Source organism: Bufo gargarizans, chromosome 1 (assembly GCF_014858855.1).
Source record: "Bufo gargarizans isolate SCDJY-AF-19 chromosome 1, ASM1485885v1, whole genome shotgun sequence".
Taxonomy (NCBI): domain Eukaryota; kingdom Metazoa; phylum Chordata; class Amphibia; order Anura; family Bufonidae; genus Bufo; species Bufo gargarizans.
The window spans coordinates 123,491,084-123,509,891 of NC_058080.1; the positions used below are offsets into that span (position 1 = coordinate 123,491,084).

The following is an 18,808-nucleotide window of genomic DNA, read 5'->3' on the forward strand; positions in this document are numbered from 1 at the left end:
GAAGCAGTCGCTTTGGAGCAGAACGTAATGTTCTAGTGCCTTCTGGCCTTCAGATTCGCCTCTACACAAGCGCATGTCACGAAGGTGGCGCTATTCCTTGCAGGTCTCCCTGCTTACTGAGGATTTAGCAGCGTTCTTGCCTCCTGGGATAATGGGACTTTTATATATAATGTGAAATGTCTGGTATTTGTACCAGATAAATGTGATGCCGTCAAGTCCTCTTTTAGTGACGCCGCTTCAAGCACATCAAGATGTGATTTATAGATTCAATTCCAGCTATCTATACCTTGTATGTAATGTGTTCACGTCACCGCATCCCTGTGCCATAGTGCTGCTTAGGTTAGAATTACTTTGATGCATGGATCCATCATAGTGACTCACACTGTCCAGGGTTAAAGCTTCTAGGTATTCGCGTTTGTCGATGTCTGTCATAGAGGCACAGTTGTCCTCAAGATAAACAGTGTGTGATGAAGGTCTCGGCTACTGATGTAATAATGCAATGAGTAGATCTTTCTTAGTGACACATATTTTCTAATAACTGTGATGCGTAGGCCTCGGTCATATTTCAACAAGATGACAGCAGATTACCAGGCACGTACCATTAATATAATAATGCCATATTAATATAGTGCCAGCATATTCCGTATTGATTTATAATTAGGATAAGTGGCGAACAAGTAAAATAACATAATAAAAGCAAATGAATGAACAATGAGACAAAAGGAGAGCGGATCCTTGTGATGGCAGTGAGAGTCGCCAACACAATGTGATGCCACAAGGGAAGCTGGGTGAGCACAAAGGTCCGGTATGTGACCAGGTCAGGTTGTGTATGGGACTCTGTGGCTGAAATAAAGTTATGTGACTTAAAGGGGTTGTCTCACTTCAGCAAATCGCATTTATTACATAGAGGAAGTTAATACAAGCCACTTACTAATGTATTGTGATTGTCCATATTGCCTCCTTTGCTGTTTGGATTCATTTTTCCATCACATTATACACTGCTCGTTTCTATGGTTACGACCACCCTGCAATCAATCAGTGGTGGTCGTGCTTGCAGACTATAAGAAAAAGCACTAGCTGATGTGCACTCCCACGATCCCAGCCAGCACTTTTTCTTAAGTGTGCAAGCACGACCACCACCTATGGATTGCAGGGTGGTCATATACAAAAAACAGTGTATATAATGTGATGGAAAAATGAATCCATCCAGCAAAGGAAGCAATATGGAGAATCACAACACATTAGAAAGTGGCTTGTATTAACTTCCTCTACATAATAAATGCTATTTGCTGAAGTGAGACAACCCCTTTAAGCCTTCTTGAAGAAATGTGTTTTCAAGACATGCTGAAAATTGTTAATTTTAAGAGCAAGTCTAGAAGACTGGTGAGTTCGGAGAATGGGCCAGCAAGAGATGTGTTGCAGATGGGAGGGAGAATGAGAGTGGTGGGTCACTGGATGAGTCAAATCCACAAGTGAGTCTTCAAATGGAGATGAGCACCGAAATATTTCCGCATGGAAGGCTGGGGTGTCTCCTGATATGGGGAGATTTACAGTACTGCTTCCCTTTATCTTATATACCTGAGATATGTGGCCATTACAGACTTCCCTGGAACCCTACAAATATTCCAGAATTGTGTTGCTACTAAGATGCTAGTAGGATAAACTACATACATGGACATAACACAGATTGATAATGGTTTGCAGCACTGGAAATACAATGTACCGGGGTGGGGAACCTTTTTGCTGCCGAGGGCCATTTGGATATTTTTAACATCGTTCGGGGGCCATACAAAATTCTAAACTTAAAAATTTGACTGTAGTTGGTCAAACATAAGTGACTTAAGGGTAAGTTATAGTAATTGCGCTTCAATTTAAAAAAAATCTAGAGCGCTGTATTTTTGCAGCACAAAATGGCGCCCGCACTATATATATTACATATAGTACAGGTGCCATTTTGACCACACATAGCAGTCTTATTTTTAAGGTACATGTTACATAAGTTACAGAATGTTACATATTTAGTTCTTTATTTGTCATTAAAGGCAGCCAAGCTTAACCCTGGGGGGTCCAGATGGGGGTTCGCCCAGCTTTCACTCTGCCACTGTTCCTGCTTCTTTCTTCACAACTGTCCCTGCCTTTGTCCCTTTCTCAGTCTCAGATCTGCCGCCCACCTCCATCAGACTCCTATCAGACCTTCTAGCCTCAGATTAGACCCCAATCAGACACTCCCAAGCTTCAGATCAGACTCCCAGCAGACCCCCCAGCCTTAGACCAGACCCTCATCAGACCCCACCCCTACTTTAAGAATATCATGTGTCTGTAGATGATATAACCAGAACCATTTGCCAAAGGGCCAACTGTCCTCCTGCATGAAGCTTCCTTAGCAGCAAGGGCCCGAGGACAGTAGCACCACTTTCAACTGTATTTGCGTCCTCAGGACAAGGACACATTTTAACTTATGGTAGAACATGGAGGCATCAGTTCTCTGGGATCACTTGGAATTGCAGCGTCCAAATATAAGGCATGGAGTCCCTATATATTGACGAACGTGATCTGCAAACGCCTATGTTCTGTTCACAGTCCAGCGGTCAGATGGCAAGTCTCTGCACATGTCAACACCACTTGTCATGGTCATGGTTTTTGAACACCAGATTTTAAATCTCCTTGCCTCTGGTTCATAAAATGTTTAGGATGAAACTATCCATAGCAATGAATAAATTAACAATGCTCACCTGTTGGGGACACTCACAAAACCTTTGCACTGAGCCCACCAATTTGTTAAAACGGCCTTGGCCATAACTGTAGTTTTCTCGTAACCACACTGAAAACTTCTGCTCACGTACTTCTTTCTGGTCTTCTCAATGACAGTCTGATATTCCCACCATGCAATTGGATGGTTTTGTCTAGGGCTGTGAGGGCTCCGTTCAGTCGTTTACTACTTCTTGCTGCTTGTTCAGGGTGTACCTTACTTGCTTTTATTTGCAGAGCCTGGTGTAGCCTATTAACTTTTGTCTACACAGGATGAAGTTGAAGAAGACAGTGACTTATATGACTACGGGGATGACGTGGACGGGAAGAAAGATGCCTTGGCTGAGCCATGCTTCATGCTGATTGTGGAGATTTTCGAGCTGCGGGGAAGTGAGTTTTATCTTTTTTAGTTGAACGTTTTGTACATCCCATTGTTCTGCTCACTTCAGAGGGTCCCCCCCCATTTTTATATGCATATCATATGTACAGTGCATACCACATTATGAGGATTCCTAGAAGCCACACATACCGTATACAGTACTCATTACCAATCAGAACGAATGTTCTCCTAATTATTAATCGTTCAGTTTTTGTCCGCCCTCCAATCCATGCTGTGTATCTGAGCGTCACTTATAACCTTTTATCCTGTTCTTTATGATTCATCAATAGGCTGAATTTTAATGAAGCCACATGGCAGTAGGAAAGGAAGCAGGGTAATGGGGTGTATAATTCATCATGGCATCATTTTTAATGCTGTGTGCCTTAATCATAGCTTCAAAATCCTCCTAAATGAGCATGGCTTTCTTGTATATGAGCACTGCATTGTGACAACCTGCTCATTGCATGTACTGTGAAAGCAAAAAGCCAGTCATCTGGTGCCGGCGCGGCTCTCGGCAGTAGGAGGCCTGCCTATTATTGTTTGCAGGTAAGGAGCACTGGAGGAGTCATCAGGGAGCAATGTTATCACAAATGTTCTTAAACTCTTCAATCTTCTCAACCAATTTACTCCAGTCAGCCAATTCTCATTTTGTACTAAATGGAAATTTCATGCTATTTATGTCATTTAAGGGTGAAATTCTCTGCAGTTTTACAAAGTGTTTTTGTGTTTCATTGCAGTGTTCAAGTGGGTGAGAAAAACCCTGATTGCATTGGTACAAATTACATTTGGAAGGACCATAAACAAGTAAGTAGATTCATGCTGCACATTATCCTGTTCTGCTGATAGTCATTTTCCATACCACTTTACACATCACATGGCCTGATTAAGTTCCAAAGCGGGACCGAGACGTCCGTTAAGTGTATGAACCTTTACGTCTTGATCTCTCTTTGGATTTGGTTGCCTTCTTGTGATGGAATGAACCTTCTGTGAGCACTGAACTTTGGCGAGTTCAAGTTTTACATTACTAAAGTTTAGACTTCTTTTTCAGCCCCAGCACATTTCCCCAGGTTTGCTCAATCATCCTCTGTCCTTCCTGGTTTTCCTGATAAATAATGGAGATGCACAGACCTGTGATGTTCTGGTCTCCATTATAGTGGTTCTTGAAAACGGCACACTCATTACAATATGGTCACCAATTTAATGAACACATTTCTACTGGTTCGTGTGCTTTTAAAGGGGTTCTCCACTTAGAACAATCTCTACTTGTTAGAAGGGTTTCTTGACACTAAGCTTATTACAAAATGTTCCTCTACTAAAGGCGGATTTACAAAGCATAATTGTCGGGCAGATTATCGGAAACAAATGTTACTACGAATGCTCCTTCCCCATACTAGGCCCATGTAAATGTGCTGGCGGTCCCTGGATGAACAAGCAAAATATTCATTCATCTGGTGAAATGATCTTTCATGCAGCACATGAGATCATCATTTCTGGGCAGCAGATTGCATTGCAGAACGAATCTGTATGAGAATGGGTGATTGCAGTAGCCATTGCTTGTCCCCGTGCAGTGGAGGAGATTGCTCTATATAAATGCATCTCTTCATCTCCACTATTATTCTAATTCCCATGTGGTGGCACTGCAGGAAAACGGAACATTTATTGCAAAGATTCCCTGCACATTCGATCGCAGAGGTCTACATGTGCTAGCCGAGTAAGCAGTTATCGGGAAGGAGCAGTCCCCTATGGGCTTACAGCTAATGAAAACCCAAAAGTCAGTATCTCTGAATATGTGAATATTATATGAGACCAATTTAAAAAAAAAAATTAATACAGAAATATAGGCCTACTGAAAAGTATGTCCAGTATATTCAGTCAATACTTGGTCGGGCCTCCTTTTGCATGAATTACTGCATCACTGCTGCGTGGCATGGAGGCGATCAGTCTGTGGCACTGCTGAGGTGTTGGAAGTGTAAGTTGCTTTGATAGCGGCCTTCAGCTCATCTGCATTGTTGGTGTCTCTCTTCTTCCTCTTGTCAACACCTCATAGACAATCTATGGGGTTTAGGTCAGGCAAGTTTACTGGTCAATCAAGCACAGTAATACAGTGGTTATTAAACCAGTTATTAGTACTTTGGCAGTGAGAGCAGGTGCCAAGTCGTCCTAGGAAATTAAATCAGCATCTCCATAAAGTTTGTCAGCAGAGGGAAGTATGAGGTGTTCTATAATTTCCTGGTAGACAGCTACGCAGATTTTGAACTTGATATAACACAGTGGACTAACATCAGCAGATGATATGGCCCCCCCAGACCATCACTGACTGTGGAAACTGGACCTCAAGCAACTTGGACGTTGTGCCTCTCCACTGTTCCTCCAGTCTCTGTCAAATGCAAACCTTTCTTTCATCCTACAACAGGACTTTGGGCCATTGAGCAACAGTCTAGTCCAGTGATGGCTAACCTTGGCACTCCAGCTGTGGTAAACCTACAACTCCCAAGATGCCCCCCTAGCTTGGCTGCTCTCAGAACTCTGTAGAAATAAATGGAGCATGCTGGGAGTCGTTGGTTTACCACAGCTGGAGTGCCAAGGTTAGCCATCACTGCTCTAGTCCTTTTTCTCCTAAGCCTAGGTAAGACACTTCTGATGTCTCTGGGTCGTGAGTGGCTTGACACAAGTAATGTGACAGTTGTAGTCCATGTCCTGAATACATCTGTGTGTAGTGGCTCTTGAAGCACTGATTCCAGATGCAGTCCACTCCTTGTGAATCTCACCCAAATTCTTGAATGACCTTTTCTTGACAATCCTTTCAAGGCTGCAGTTATCCCTGTTGTACACACTTTCTTTCCCCACTCAACTGTCTATTATTATGCTTGGATACAGCAGCTTCTTTAGCAATAACCTTCTGTGGCTTTCGCTCCTTGTGGAGGGTGTCAAAGACTGTCTTCTGGACGACTGTCAAGTCAGCCGTCTTCCCCATGATTGTGTAGCCTACTGAACCAGACTGAGGGACAATTTAACCAGGCTTAGGGACCTTTGCAGGTGTTTTGTGTTGATTAGCTGATAAGAGTGTGACACCATGAGTCTACAATATTGAACTTTTTTACAATTTTCTGAGAATTCTGACTTTTGGCTTTTCATTAACAGTAAGCCATATTCCTCAACATTAAAAGAAATAAACATTTGAAATAGATCACTCTGTATGTAATGAATCTATATAATACATGTTTCACTTTTTGAATTTTTTTCAGTGCGCATGCAATTTCAGTTAGTTTTGTCTGCGATTGCGTTGCGTTGTTCAGTTTTTTTATGCGTGAGTGCAAAGCGTTTTAATAAGTTTTGCACGCACGTGATAAAAAACAGAATGTGGTACCCAGACCCGAACCCGGACTTCTTCACTGAAGTTCGGGTTTGGGTTTGGGTTTGGGTTCGGTGTTCTTTAGATTTTATTATTTTCTATTATAACATTGTTATAATGAAAATTAATAGCATTCTTTAACACAGAATGCTTAGTAAGAGGTCCCTTGAGGGTTAAAAAATAATAAAATTACTCACCTCATCCACTTGATCGCGCAGCCGTTATCGTCATCTTTCTTCTTCTTGCAGGACATGCAAAAGGACCTGCGCTGACGTCATCACGCTCACCACGAATGCTATTATTTTCCATTATAACCATGTTATAATGGAAAATAATAAAGTGAATGGACCTCATTCCTATTTAATAACATCATCTCCTTAGCAATCATCCGTGAAAATCAAATAGCATCCACACTTGCTTGCGGGTGCTATGTGATTTTCACGCAGCCCTATTCACTTCTATGCGTTGCGTAAAAACCTCAGAATATAGAACATGTTGAGATTTTCACGCAACGCACAAGTGATGCGTGAAAAACATCGCTAATGTACACAGGCCCATTGAAATGAATGGGTCAGGATTCAGTGCAGGTGCAATGCGTTCATCTCACGCATTGCACCCCTGCGGAAAACTCGCCTGTGTGAAAGGGGCCTAAGACTCTGCTCGCAACTGGAATTTGCCTTCTGTTTGCAGGTTGGGACTATTTCCCAACATACCTGAGAATCCTGGTGATATATTTTAATTAAGAATATAAAGTTGCTTTTTGTTTATTTTAGATACATTGGAACAGATGCAGAGGTGTATGTGTGTGTGTATATATATATATATATATATATATATATATATATATATATATATACATTTTTAGAATATTTATATATATATATATATATATATATATATATATATATATATATTGACTTTGAACATTCTAAGTAAAGTATGGATATGCCTTAGGCTCCATTCACACATCCGCAAATTTTGCATATTCTCTTAGTGCCGGCAATGTGCGGTCCGCAAAATGCGGAACGCACATTGCTGCTGTCCGTGTTTTGTGGATCCGCAAAACGCACACGGATGTGTAAATTGACCCTTAAAGGGGTTTTCCAGAATTTTTATAGTGATGGCCTATCCTCAGGGTAATCCATCAGCATCTTCATCCAACACCTTGCATCAACTGTTCACAAATAGCTCTGGCACCGGAACTACACAGCTTAAGGCTTAATGCACATGAACATTGTTTTGGTCCGCATCCAAGCCGCATTTTTTGCAGCTTGGATGCAGACCCATTCACTTCAATGGGGCCGCAAAAGATGCGGACAGCACTTTCCGTGGCCCCGCAATTTCGCGGACCAGAATAGGCATTTCTTTTATGGGCGGCCCGTTCCGTTCCGCAAATTGCGGATCACACACTGGCGGCATCCGTGTTTTGCAGATCCTAAATCTGGGGACCGCAAAGCACGGTGCAGTTGTGCGCATTAGGCCTAAAGCTAGTTACTGCAACACTGCTCTCACTGAAGTAACCGTGGTAACCAGCTCCGTCAGCTAGACATCAGGAGTTACGACCCCCACCGACCATATAGGCCTGCTGAGGATAAGCCATCAATATAAAAATCCTGGACAGCCCCTTAAATCCATTTTAGTTTTACATGTGTAACTATTATGTACTGTTGTATGCCCATAATAACGACTGCGATCTGTCATATGTTAAATGCATATTCCAGTGTTATCTTATGAGCAGAAACCGATTGACCCTTTAAACTGCTGTTATTCCACCAGTCTGCAGATTGTTGTTGTCTGTGCTGTAATGGACGTGGATGATTTATGTGTCTTATTTCATGCAGACAGATCCGAGACACAGTCAATTGGATTTTCAGTGAGCAGATGTTGTTGTACTATATCAATGTGTTCAGAGATGCTTTCTGGCCTAATGGAAAACTGGCTCCTCCAAAAACCTCAAGAACAGAGCTGCAATGTCAGGAAACCAAACATAAAGCACAGCAAAAACTACTTGAAAACATCCCTGGTGAGCAGACGTCCGTGGTGGGCATCGCTCTGATCATTGATCGCATCACATCGTGCGGCCCCATAGAAATGAATGGGTCTGCAATTCCGTTCTGCAAAATGCGGAACAGAATTGCGGACGTGTGAATGGACCCCAACACTGTCCAATCTGACCCCTTTGAGAAGAGGGGGGGGGATGGTAACACCCACTTAATTAGCTCATAAACTGCTAATGACAATAATAGAGGAATGGCGCACATAGTTCTAAGAAAAGATGCTCCAGAATTGTTATTTCAGGGAGAATTCAGTGACTAGAAGCAGACCTGTCAGGAGAGGTGATACTTCCTCTTTAATGACACAGTATTAAGTGACTATACTTCACATTTTAGGCTACTTTCACACCTGCGTTTAGGTGCGGATCCGTCTGGTATCTGTACAGACGAATCCGCACCTATAATGCAAACTGCTTGTATCCATTCAGAACGGATCCGTTTGCATTATCATGAACAAAAAAAAAATATATATATACTTTTTTTTGTTTGTTTATGATAATGCAAACGGATCCATTTTGACTTGCATTGAAAGTCAATGGGAGGGGGATCCGTTTTCAATTGCACCATATTGGGTCAGTAAAAACGGATCCGTCCCCATTGACTTACATTGTAAGTCAGGACGGATCCGTTTGGCTCAGTTTCGTCAGACGGACACCAAAACACTTTAAGCAGCGTTTTAGTGTCCACATCCAGAGCGGAATGGAGGCTGAACGGAGCCAAACTGATGCATTCTGAGCGGATCCTTATCCATTCAGAATGCATTGGGGCTGAGAGCCTTGAAACGGATCTCACAGGCGGACCCAGAAACGGCAGTGTGAAAGTAGCCTTACTGTTGTATGACGATAAGTTATATTTTTGTGCAAATAAGCAACATTTATAAGAAGCTATCCGACCCTGCACCTTCTTGTAGCCGCCCTGGTTCCAGTGTTCATCGAGGCACGCGGTCTTCTAGAAGTGCCGTCTCCTGTGGGCCTAATAGGGTATGAACACAGGGAGGGTGAAGGTCCTGCAGTAATTAAATAGACCATGGCTGTGTAAGGAGCTGCTTCTAGGACATGCTGATGGGTTTAACCTGAATTAAAAGCAGATTAAGTGGCAGCTAATTTCACTTCCATCTCCTCTGGGAAATGAGAATGCAAATTATTACTCAGAAGTTGTAAGAGAGGATATGAAGTTGTCCTCCAGGCCTAGAAGACACTAGTGTGATCCACGTGGTTTGTCTTACAGATGCACTTCAGAACCTGGTTGGACAGCAGAACGCACGTCACGGTATAATAAAAATATTCAATGCGCTGCAAGAAAACCGGGCCAATAAACATCTGCTCTACGTAAGCTATGTGATTATTCCTCCGCCAGTGCTATTTTATGTACAGTAACTTTTCACACTTATGGGATTTTCCATTCATGCAGAACATAAAATATAAGATACTCTGAACATGAAACCTTATTATATTTAAGATTCTGAGCTGCAGATCATGACCAATACGTAAAGGGGTTCTCTGGGAATAAGTAACTTTTAGTGATGCCCACAGCCTGCGTCCGCTATGGGAAGAGTCATATTTACCTGCTCCGTCCTGCGCGCTGGCTCCAGCATGTCTAGCGTCCATTGCGCGCTTGTTTGATTCCTCCCCAGCCTGGTCACCTGCTCCACTGCAGCCAGTGGCTGGCTTCAGCCGTACCAGTGGTGCAGGTAAGCAGGCTGTGGACGTTACTGATGACAATCAGATGAAAGACCCTAAAGGGGCTGTGCTAAAGTTGAAATACGTGGCTGCTTTCCTCCCAAGGCAATGCCACACCTGCACAGGTTAAGTGTGGTATTGCAGCTTGAGTGGAGCCAAGCTGCAGTAACAGACACAACCTGTAGACTGGTGTGGCGCTGTTTCTGGAAGAAAGCAGACATGTTTTGGTAAAAATTTGATACAGCCCCACTTATCAGTAATAATTTTAAAATATGCAGTGTATGTCCAGCAGTGCACTAACACTAAAGACTAAGCAGTGATGCCTAGTTTTATTCATAAGGGGCAACTATTCTACTGTCTGTGTGTCTTCCAATGTTCTCTGTATTCAGCTGGAGTGGCACCTTCCGTCCCAGTATCTATACTACACCAGTATATGTCAGATTTGTAAATATTCATACAGTCGCCTTTATTTTAATTGTGGCAAAAGGGGATGAGCTGAGGGGATGAACCATTCCAGTTTAAGGGCTCATTCAGACGACTCCAGTGTTTTGCGATTTGCAAAACACGGATACCAGCCCGTGTGTGTTCCACAATTTGCGGACCGCACATGGCCGTCACTGAGACAATAGGACATTCTCTATCTTTTTTGCGGGGCCACGGAAAAGAACTATGTATGCAGACAGCACACAGTGTGCTGTCCGCATCTTTTGCAGCCCCATTGAAATTAATGGGTCCGCACCCGTTCCGCAAAATTGTGGAACGGATGCGTACCCATTAACATAGTCGTCTGAATGAGCCCTTAAGGGGTACTCCAGGTAAATCCACTGGATAGGTTATACACATGGTGGTGATCACTAGGACACCTCGCCCTCACCACCAGAGGTTAGAAGGGGGACGATAGGTCTCCTCCACAACCACATTGAGCAGTTTGGTGGCTGAGTATGTGCAGTGTCATGGAACATACAGTGCTGCCCATAATTATTCATACCCCTGGCAAATTTTGACTTAAAGGGAACTTGTCATCTGGATTTCGGGTATAGAGCGGAGGACATGGGTTGCTAGATGGCCACTAGCACATCCGCAATACCCAGTCCCCATAGCTCTGTGTGCTTTTATTGTGTAAAAAAAACCTATTTGATACATATGCAAATTAACCTGAGATGAGTCAGAGCTTGAAAATATGACTCTTCTCTGGTCACACAAGTAAGATATGACTTTTATGTTAATTTCCATATGTATCAAATTGTTTTTTTTACACAATAAAAGCACACAGAGCTATGGGGACTGGGTATTGCGGATGTACTAGCGGCCATCTAGCAACCCATGTCCTCAGCTCTATACCCAAAATCCCAGTGACAGGTTCCCTTTAAAGTTACTTTTATTCAACCAGCAAGTAATTTTTTGACGGGAAATGACATAGGTGTCTCCCAAAAGATAATAAGACGATGTACAAGAGGCATTATTGTGGGGAAAAAACATTTCTCAGCTTATATTTACATTTGAGCAAAAAGTGTCCAGTCCAAAATTATTTATACCCTTCTCAATAATGAATAGAAAAGCCTGTATTGGCTATTACAGCAATCAAACGCTTCCTATAATTGCAGACCAGCTTTTTGCATGTCTCCACAGGTATTTTTTTTCATCTTTAGCAATGAGCTCCAAATCTTTCAGGTTGGAGGGTCTTCTTGCCATCACCCTGATCTTTAGCTCCCTCCACAGATTCTCAATTGGATTCAAGTCTGGACTCTGGCTGGGCCACTCCAAAACGTTAATGTTGTTGTCTGCTAACCATTTCTTCACCACTTTTGCTGTGTGTTTTGGGTCATTGTCATGCTGAAATGTCCACTGGTGCCCAAGGCCAAGTTTCTCTGCAGACTGCCTGATGCTATCGTTGAGAATCCTCATTTATTGCTCTTTTTTCATGGTGGCGTTTACTGTGATTAGGTTCCCTGGTCTATTGGCTGAAAAACACCCCCAAAGCATTAGGTTCCCACCACCATGTTTGACAGTGGGGATGGTGTTCTTTGGGTTGAAGGCTTCTCCTTTTTTTAAGCCAAATGAAGGAAGCATCATTGTGACCAAACAATTACATTTTTGTTTCATCTGACCATAACACAGAAGACCAGAAGTCTTCTTCTTTGTCCAGATGAGCTTTTGCAAAGGCCAAGCGATCTTTCGTGTGCTATCTGGAGAAGTGGAACCCAGCAGTGTGCAGTGTCCGTTGGATTGTCTGCCTCGAGACATTGCCACCAGCAGAGCCCAGATTCACCAGGATGGCCTTGGTGGTGATCCTTGGATTCTTTTTCACCTCTCTTAACTATCCTCCTGGCCAGCACAGGTGTCACTTTTGGCTTCCGACCACGTCCTCTGAGATTTTCCACAGTGCGGAATATCTTGTATTTTTTGCTCAAATGTAAATATAAGCTGAGAAATGTTTTTTTTCCACAATAATGCCTCTTGTACATCGTATTATTATCTTTTGGGAGACACCTATGTCATTTCCCGTCATAAAATTACTTGCTGGTTGAATAAAAGTAACTTTAAGTCAAAATTTGCCAGGGGTATGAATAATTATGGGCGGCACTGTATATATGCATATACGTGTATTGTCTTTAATCCATTGCAAAAATGCAGCGATCCCATGACTGATGATCTTTTTGTGTGTTTTCTCCCAGGTATTGCTTGAAGTTCTTCTAGTAGAGTTGTGTCCAGAATTAAGGACTCATTTAGAGCAACTGAAAGCTGGTCCAGTGTGTGACAGCACAAAGTGAACCACTACTTCTAATGTCTGTGTAACAATAGACATGCTGATTACTTTCCTCTTTTCCATAGAGGGCCAACTGAGGACTACTTATTCCCCTGTGTCTTTTTTGTTTGTTTTATGTGACATTACGGACAGGGAGGCTACTCTAGTACTTGTAGAAGATAATGCTGCATTGATAATCGGTTTTATTTTAGAAATGTTACATGGTTATCGTTCTCTCTAGAATAAGACCCACAATGTTAATATACTGTCCGGCCTCATTCACACGTACATATGTACTTTGCGGTTCACAAAACACGGATCCGCAAAATACGGTTGATGTCCATGTTGCATCCGACATTTTATATATTTTTTTCTTTTCCCAGATCCATTGACTTGCCCGTTGTCCCAATTTTGCAGCCACGTATAGGACACGTTGTATCTTTTTGCAAAACAGACGTCCTCACATGGAAGGGTCTGTGTGCTTTTTGCACACATATGTCCGTTCTGCAGAACTTGTCCTATTGGCAGCAAAATGCGGTCCACAGACCCACTGAAGTCAATGGATGCAACATAGTCGTTTGCACGAGGCCTAAGGAATGGGGGCATCTTTTAACCTGTTCAGTGGAACGTTGGCACTGGACACACACGACATTCAAGGAGCGTTATGTAAGATAGAGGCAAGACAAAACTGAATGTTGTACAGATCATTTCCTCATTGAGGATCTTGGACATTCCTTTGTTATTTCCGGTGTATTGAAGAATGTTTTGTGCAATACTTTACGTAATGTAATTGTGAATATTTTATTCTTTATTGCTTTTATTTTTACCAAAGACTGCCCATTATTTAAACTATTTGTAAGCAATAAATAAAAAATGAACTGATTCCTGTTTACTGCATCATTGACCAGAAATCCACTGCACAGGAAGGGAACTCCTTCTCCTAGACCCCGTGGACCCCTTCACACAAAATCAGGAGGGTGGGAAACGCGTTACTCAGTGTGTGCATTTAATATTGTTCACAAATCATTGTGGCTTGACAAAAGATCTTGCGTCTAATGTGCAGGATGGTGATGTGACTGTAGTCCACGCTGATGAATGTGAAGAGATAAGTCAGTCTGAAGCGCTAGAGAAACTCACTGCTATAACTTTCCGTATATTACATCACACTGGAGATCACTGGTTACCTCTGCATCAACACAGGACGCCTGAAAGATAGAAGTTGTTAGAATCACATTCCTGATCAAGACCTGGAAGGCTGGACCAGTCACGCTGGTATGAGGTTTGTGCAGACTCTTTGTAGTGGAGGGAATTTTGCTCTACACGCCACAACAAATATTACAGAATGCAGATTTGAGTGCATCTATTTTTTGGGTGAGCTTTTGAAAATATGTACCTCAAAATCCACTGTGACCAACTCTTATTAAAGGCAGGCAATCTATTAGTACTGTCACTGGTGATCTAGTGTCCTATATATCAGTGTTCCTCAACTCCAGTCCTCAGGGGCAAGCTGCCGGTCATGATTTGAGAATATCCCACAGAATGAATACCTGAGGTAAGTCCTGATAAATGGACACTAATTATATCACCTGCTCAATACCAAGGAAATCCTGAAAACATGACTGGTAGGTGGGCCCTGAGGACTGGAATGAAGGAACTCTGCTATAGATTATGCCTCAGCCCAGTACAGTCAATGGACCATCATTACACCAATGAAACGCTCATTCGACTGACAGCGATTGCTTTTCACCTCCTGAAATAAGCTGCTGCCAGACACCTCTGACGACGGCTTATCTCCCTTGAAAATAAGGTATGGGCATGTTTAAATCCAACAAGCCTCATCCTTCTTACCCCCAACATCTTATGTACATCCAATATTTTTTACACAATTGGCAGGCTCAGCTAAACTTAGTCTAATGTGTATGGTCATCTAATGGTTCTGGTCCCACCACAGGGTTCTGGTGTTTTCACAGCAATACTTGGCACTATTCTTGCAACTAGAAACTCAAAGAACCGAGTCAATGATTTGTTGGGATCTGTCATGGCTTCATTAAGAAGAGAAGGCACTGCCCTGAGCTGAAATCTCAAGACCTTTATGAAAGTGCTATATAAATGAAAGTACCTTTTTTGAAGTGTTCTTCACATAAGGAATAAATGACGACACTGCCATTTTAGCAAAGGCCTCCTGAAGCATTGGTGATATTTAGACCTTTTTACATAACTCTTAGGAATTCACGTGCTTGGTGATGACGTGCGCAGCAGGAATCTGTGAGTTGTTTATACAGTAACGGCAGCTATACACATTCGTCTGACGGCTATCTTGCCCGATTTCCCCAAACAGCTGAACATGCATGTGTATTCAGTAGGGAGAGCGGCGAAAGTTGCTGCCGTCTTATGAAAATACTCACTCCACCCGATCTGTCTTTTCCCCAGCTTCATCTGTCGGGAGAGTCAGGAGCTCCTCATACACATTAGAATGTCGGCCATTACACTAATATGTATGAGGGCTTTAAGTGTTGCCATAAGTGATGGGGATTGTGGTTGTACGTGTGTGGAATTGTATGTAGTCTTCTGCAATTTGTATAAAGCATCATTATTACTGCTTACCTTTCTGTAGTATTGTTTTGCTGCAGCTGTGTCGGTCTTTATGCCCAAACCAAGATGGAGACACCTAGCTAGGTAGAAGTTGGCCATAGCAATTCCTTTGGCGATGTACACAGGAAGACAATCTTCTGCATTTTCTAGAAGGTCAACCTTATCATATTGTATAATCCTATGAAAATTAACGAAATAAAGTCAAGTATAGTAAATGCACATTAAAGGGAATGTATCACCTTGAATTGTAACCAGATGGAGCAGAAAATGTTGTGGGCAGCCATCTTGTCTGAGCTGCTGGATTAGAGAAAACCACCAAAAATTTAAAAAGCATAAAAACTTGATTTAAACTATTATTATTATTGATACATTCCCTTTATCATCTGTCACCCCACACTCATAGTAGTTCATGTACTCATTACACTCCAGTTGTGACCAGTTATCAGTTTATAGAATAGAGGGTGGAAAAGACAGATCAGTGTTGACAATGATTTCATACATTTACTGTACCTTTATATTCTCTATTCTATACCTTTCCTATAAAAAAAAGATTTGTAGTTGCCTTAGAACAATCATTTATCCTAATGTCTCCTTGCCTAACCTGTTCCACATGCCATATGTCCCTTAGCAGAAGCGGCTAGGTCAAACCCTCTAATGATGACAGTTTGAAGGGCCTGGCATACAATATATACTCTTAGGCTAGGTCTACACGACGATTGTTGCACCAATGTCGCGCAACAATTTTTATAATGGCAGTCTATGGTGTCGCACTGCAACATGTCGCATGTTGCATTGCGCAATAAATGTCGTCGTGTAGACCTAGCCTTCTACTACTCAACCCCTTGTTCTCCACTTCTCTTACCATGACACTTAGCGGGTCATTTAGTCTGCGACTTCTCCCCGCTCACCCCAGATCTAAAAAAGGGGGCGTAGCAGGGAAGAGGACGAGCCGACAGGCCCGACTCATTTACCATTTTCTACAGCTGTTTTAGGCATAGAAAATGCTCTAAATGTTAGATAGCTCGGAAGCTGTCTTACATTTAGAAGTGGCAGAAGATCCGCCAAAGTTATGTAGAAGCTGGTGCCTCTTCATAAGGGCTCATTCAGACGGCCGTATGTGTTTTGCGGTCCACAAATTGCGGATCCACAAAACACAGATACCGGCCTGTGTGCGTTCCACAGTTTGCGGACAGCAAATGTGCCCCTTAGGCCTCTTTCACACGAGCAAGTGTTCCGCGTGGGTGCAATGCGTGAGGTGAACGCATTGCACCCGCACTGAATCCCGACCCATTTTATATCTATGGGGCTGTTCAGATGAGTGATGATTTTCACGCATCACTTTTGCGTAGCGTGAAAATTGCAGCATGTTCTATATTGTGCGTTTTTCATGCAACGCAGGCCCCATAGAAGTGAATGGGGCTGCGTGAAAATCGCAAGCAAGTGCGGATGCGGTGCGATTTTTCACGCACGGTTGCTAGGAGACGATGGGAACCTGATCATTATTATTTCCCATTATATAACATGGTTATAAGTGAAAATAATAGCATTCTGAATACAGAATGCATAGTACAATAGGGCTGGAGGGGTTAAAAAAAAAATTAAAAAAAAATACTCTCCTTAATCCACTTGTTCGCGCAGCCGGCATCTCTTCTGTCTTCTTCTTTGAGGAATAGGACCTTTGATGATGTTACTGCGTTTATCACATGGTCCATCACCATGGTGATGGATCATGTGATGGGCGTAGTGACGTCATCAAAGGTCCCATTGTACTAAGGTTCACGTCACGCATTGCACCCGTGCGGAAAACTCGCTCATGTGAAAGGGGCCTTAGGCTCCTAGCAGAAGAACAATCTCTCTTTTCCGTACGCCTCCCACAACGGCACTTCAGCAGGAGGGAACCCCGCCCCCAGGGACAGGAAACGACGTAGAAAGCAGAAGAATAAATGCCTCCTCCCCATTACCTTCTCCAGTCGTTTCCTGTCCCTTGGGATGAGTGGAAAGCGGGCAGGTTCTCTCCTGCCAAAGTTTCATGCGCCCAGCCTGCGGTAAGTATTCCCTGCTCGGCAGGAGGGCTGAGGTAGAGCAGCGGACGCTGGGGGCGAGATACGGCTCCCTCCGCTTGCTTTCGGCGTAAGTCCTTACTTTAGGCAGCCCCGGACGGTGCACCGGCTCAGGTGATAGCCACTTGCAGGGCCAGAAGGCGCGCGAGATCTCTGGGCCGGGATCTCGCGAGACCCGGTCACGTGACTCCGGCTGGACATGTGACGCGCCGGCAGGTCATGTGACCCGGAAATGATTCAAATAGCGGCGGGAAATGAAGAAAACGCCGCTCAGTGTCTCCAGCAGAGCAGCAGTGGGATCCCTCAGCATGTCTCTGCAGCAGGAGAAGCCTTCTGATGCCCCTAAGGCCCCCAGTCCGGTAAGCCTCCTCCTCTGGAGTGATTTTATTTTTCTCTTCACCTGAGGGTTTATCCTGGTGACGGTTGCCCCACTCCTTCGCCTATAATAAAAGGGAGCCCTTGCCCCTTTTTTGTGTTTTTTCTTTCAGAATAGAGAATCTGGAAGGAGTGGGGAATCAGCACAGAAGAAAAAATGTGCTATTTGCAAAAAGCATCTGGCAGCACATAGTAAAAAACCTATCTGCCAGAAATGTACGGACAAAATAATGATCGAGGATTCCCCTTCTCTTGTGGAGAATTTACGATCCATTATAAGAGAGGAAGTGAGCTCAGCAGTGGAATCAAAGATGGCATCCCTTTCCCAAAAACCCTCCACCTCTAAGGTGGTTTTGGAGCCCCAGATAGAATGGGATATGGAGGACGACGATGTTAACGATTCGTCTGACTCAGGATCCTCCTCTGATGAAGAAATCAGTGGTCCGTTATGCTCAGTAGAGGACTCTGACGCCCTCTTGAAAGCGATAAGATTAACTCTTAATATCGAAGAAACGAGACAGTCACAGTCAGTCCAGGATCAGATCTTCAAAGGGCTGGGTGATAGGAAGAGGAGAGTATTCCCGATCCATGACAGGATCCGTAAGCTTATACGGGATGAATGGAAGGACCCAGAAAGAAGGGCTGGTACTTCAAAAATCTTTAAAAGAAAATATCCCTTTAGCGAGGAAGATTCGGCTCTTTGGGATAAATCTCCAAGGGTTGACGCCCCTGTTGCCCGAATTTCTAAAAAAGCAGCCTTACCCTTTGAAGACGTCGGCTTATTGAAGGACACTATGGATAAAAAATGTGAATCCGTACTTAA

The 18,808-nt window shown here is 43.2% G+C and overlaps 2 protein-coding genes across 4 annotated transcripts in view; one reads left to right on the plus strand and one right to left on the minus strand.

Moving 5' to 3' along the window:
* The window catches only part of SNX25 (sorting nexin 25), a 237,870-nt gene extending 224,030 nt beyond the window's left edge, over positions 1–13,840 (plus strand). The window contains exons 15-19 of the mRNA XM_044297649.1: positions 3,021–3,138; positions 3,865–3,931; positions 8,321–8,502; positions 9,761–9,861; positions 12,888–13,840. Of these exons, the coding sequence (XP_044153584.1) occupies positions 3,021–3,138; positions 3,865–3,931; positions 8,321–8,502; positions 9,761–9,861; positions 12,888–12,983 (564 nt within the window). The 3' untranslated portion in view covers positions 12,984–13,840. The remainder of the gene's footprint in view (positions 1–3,020; positions 3,139–3,864; positions 3,932–8,320; positions 8,503–9,760; positions 9,862–12,887) is intronic.
* A 103-nt stretch (positions 13,841–13,943) lies between these two features.
* Positions 13,944–18,808, minus strand: part of LOC122940843 (LRP2 binding protein) — a 30,009-nt gene continuing 25,144 nt past the window's right edge. For all 3 annotated transcript variants that reach the window (XM_044297662.1, XM_044297671.1, XM_044297677.1), the window contains 2 exons: positions 15,563–15,728; positions 13,944–14,163 (listed from right to left, as the gene is read on the minus strand). In XM_044297662.1, the coding sequence (XP_044153597.1) occupies positions 14,098–14,163; positions 15,563–15,728 (232 nt within the window). In that variant the 3' untranslated portion in view covers positions 13,944–14,097. The remainder of the gene's footprint in view (positions 14,164–15,562; positions 15,729–18,808) is intronic.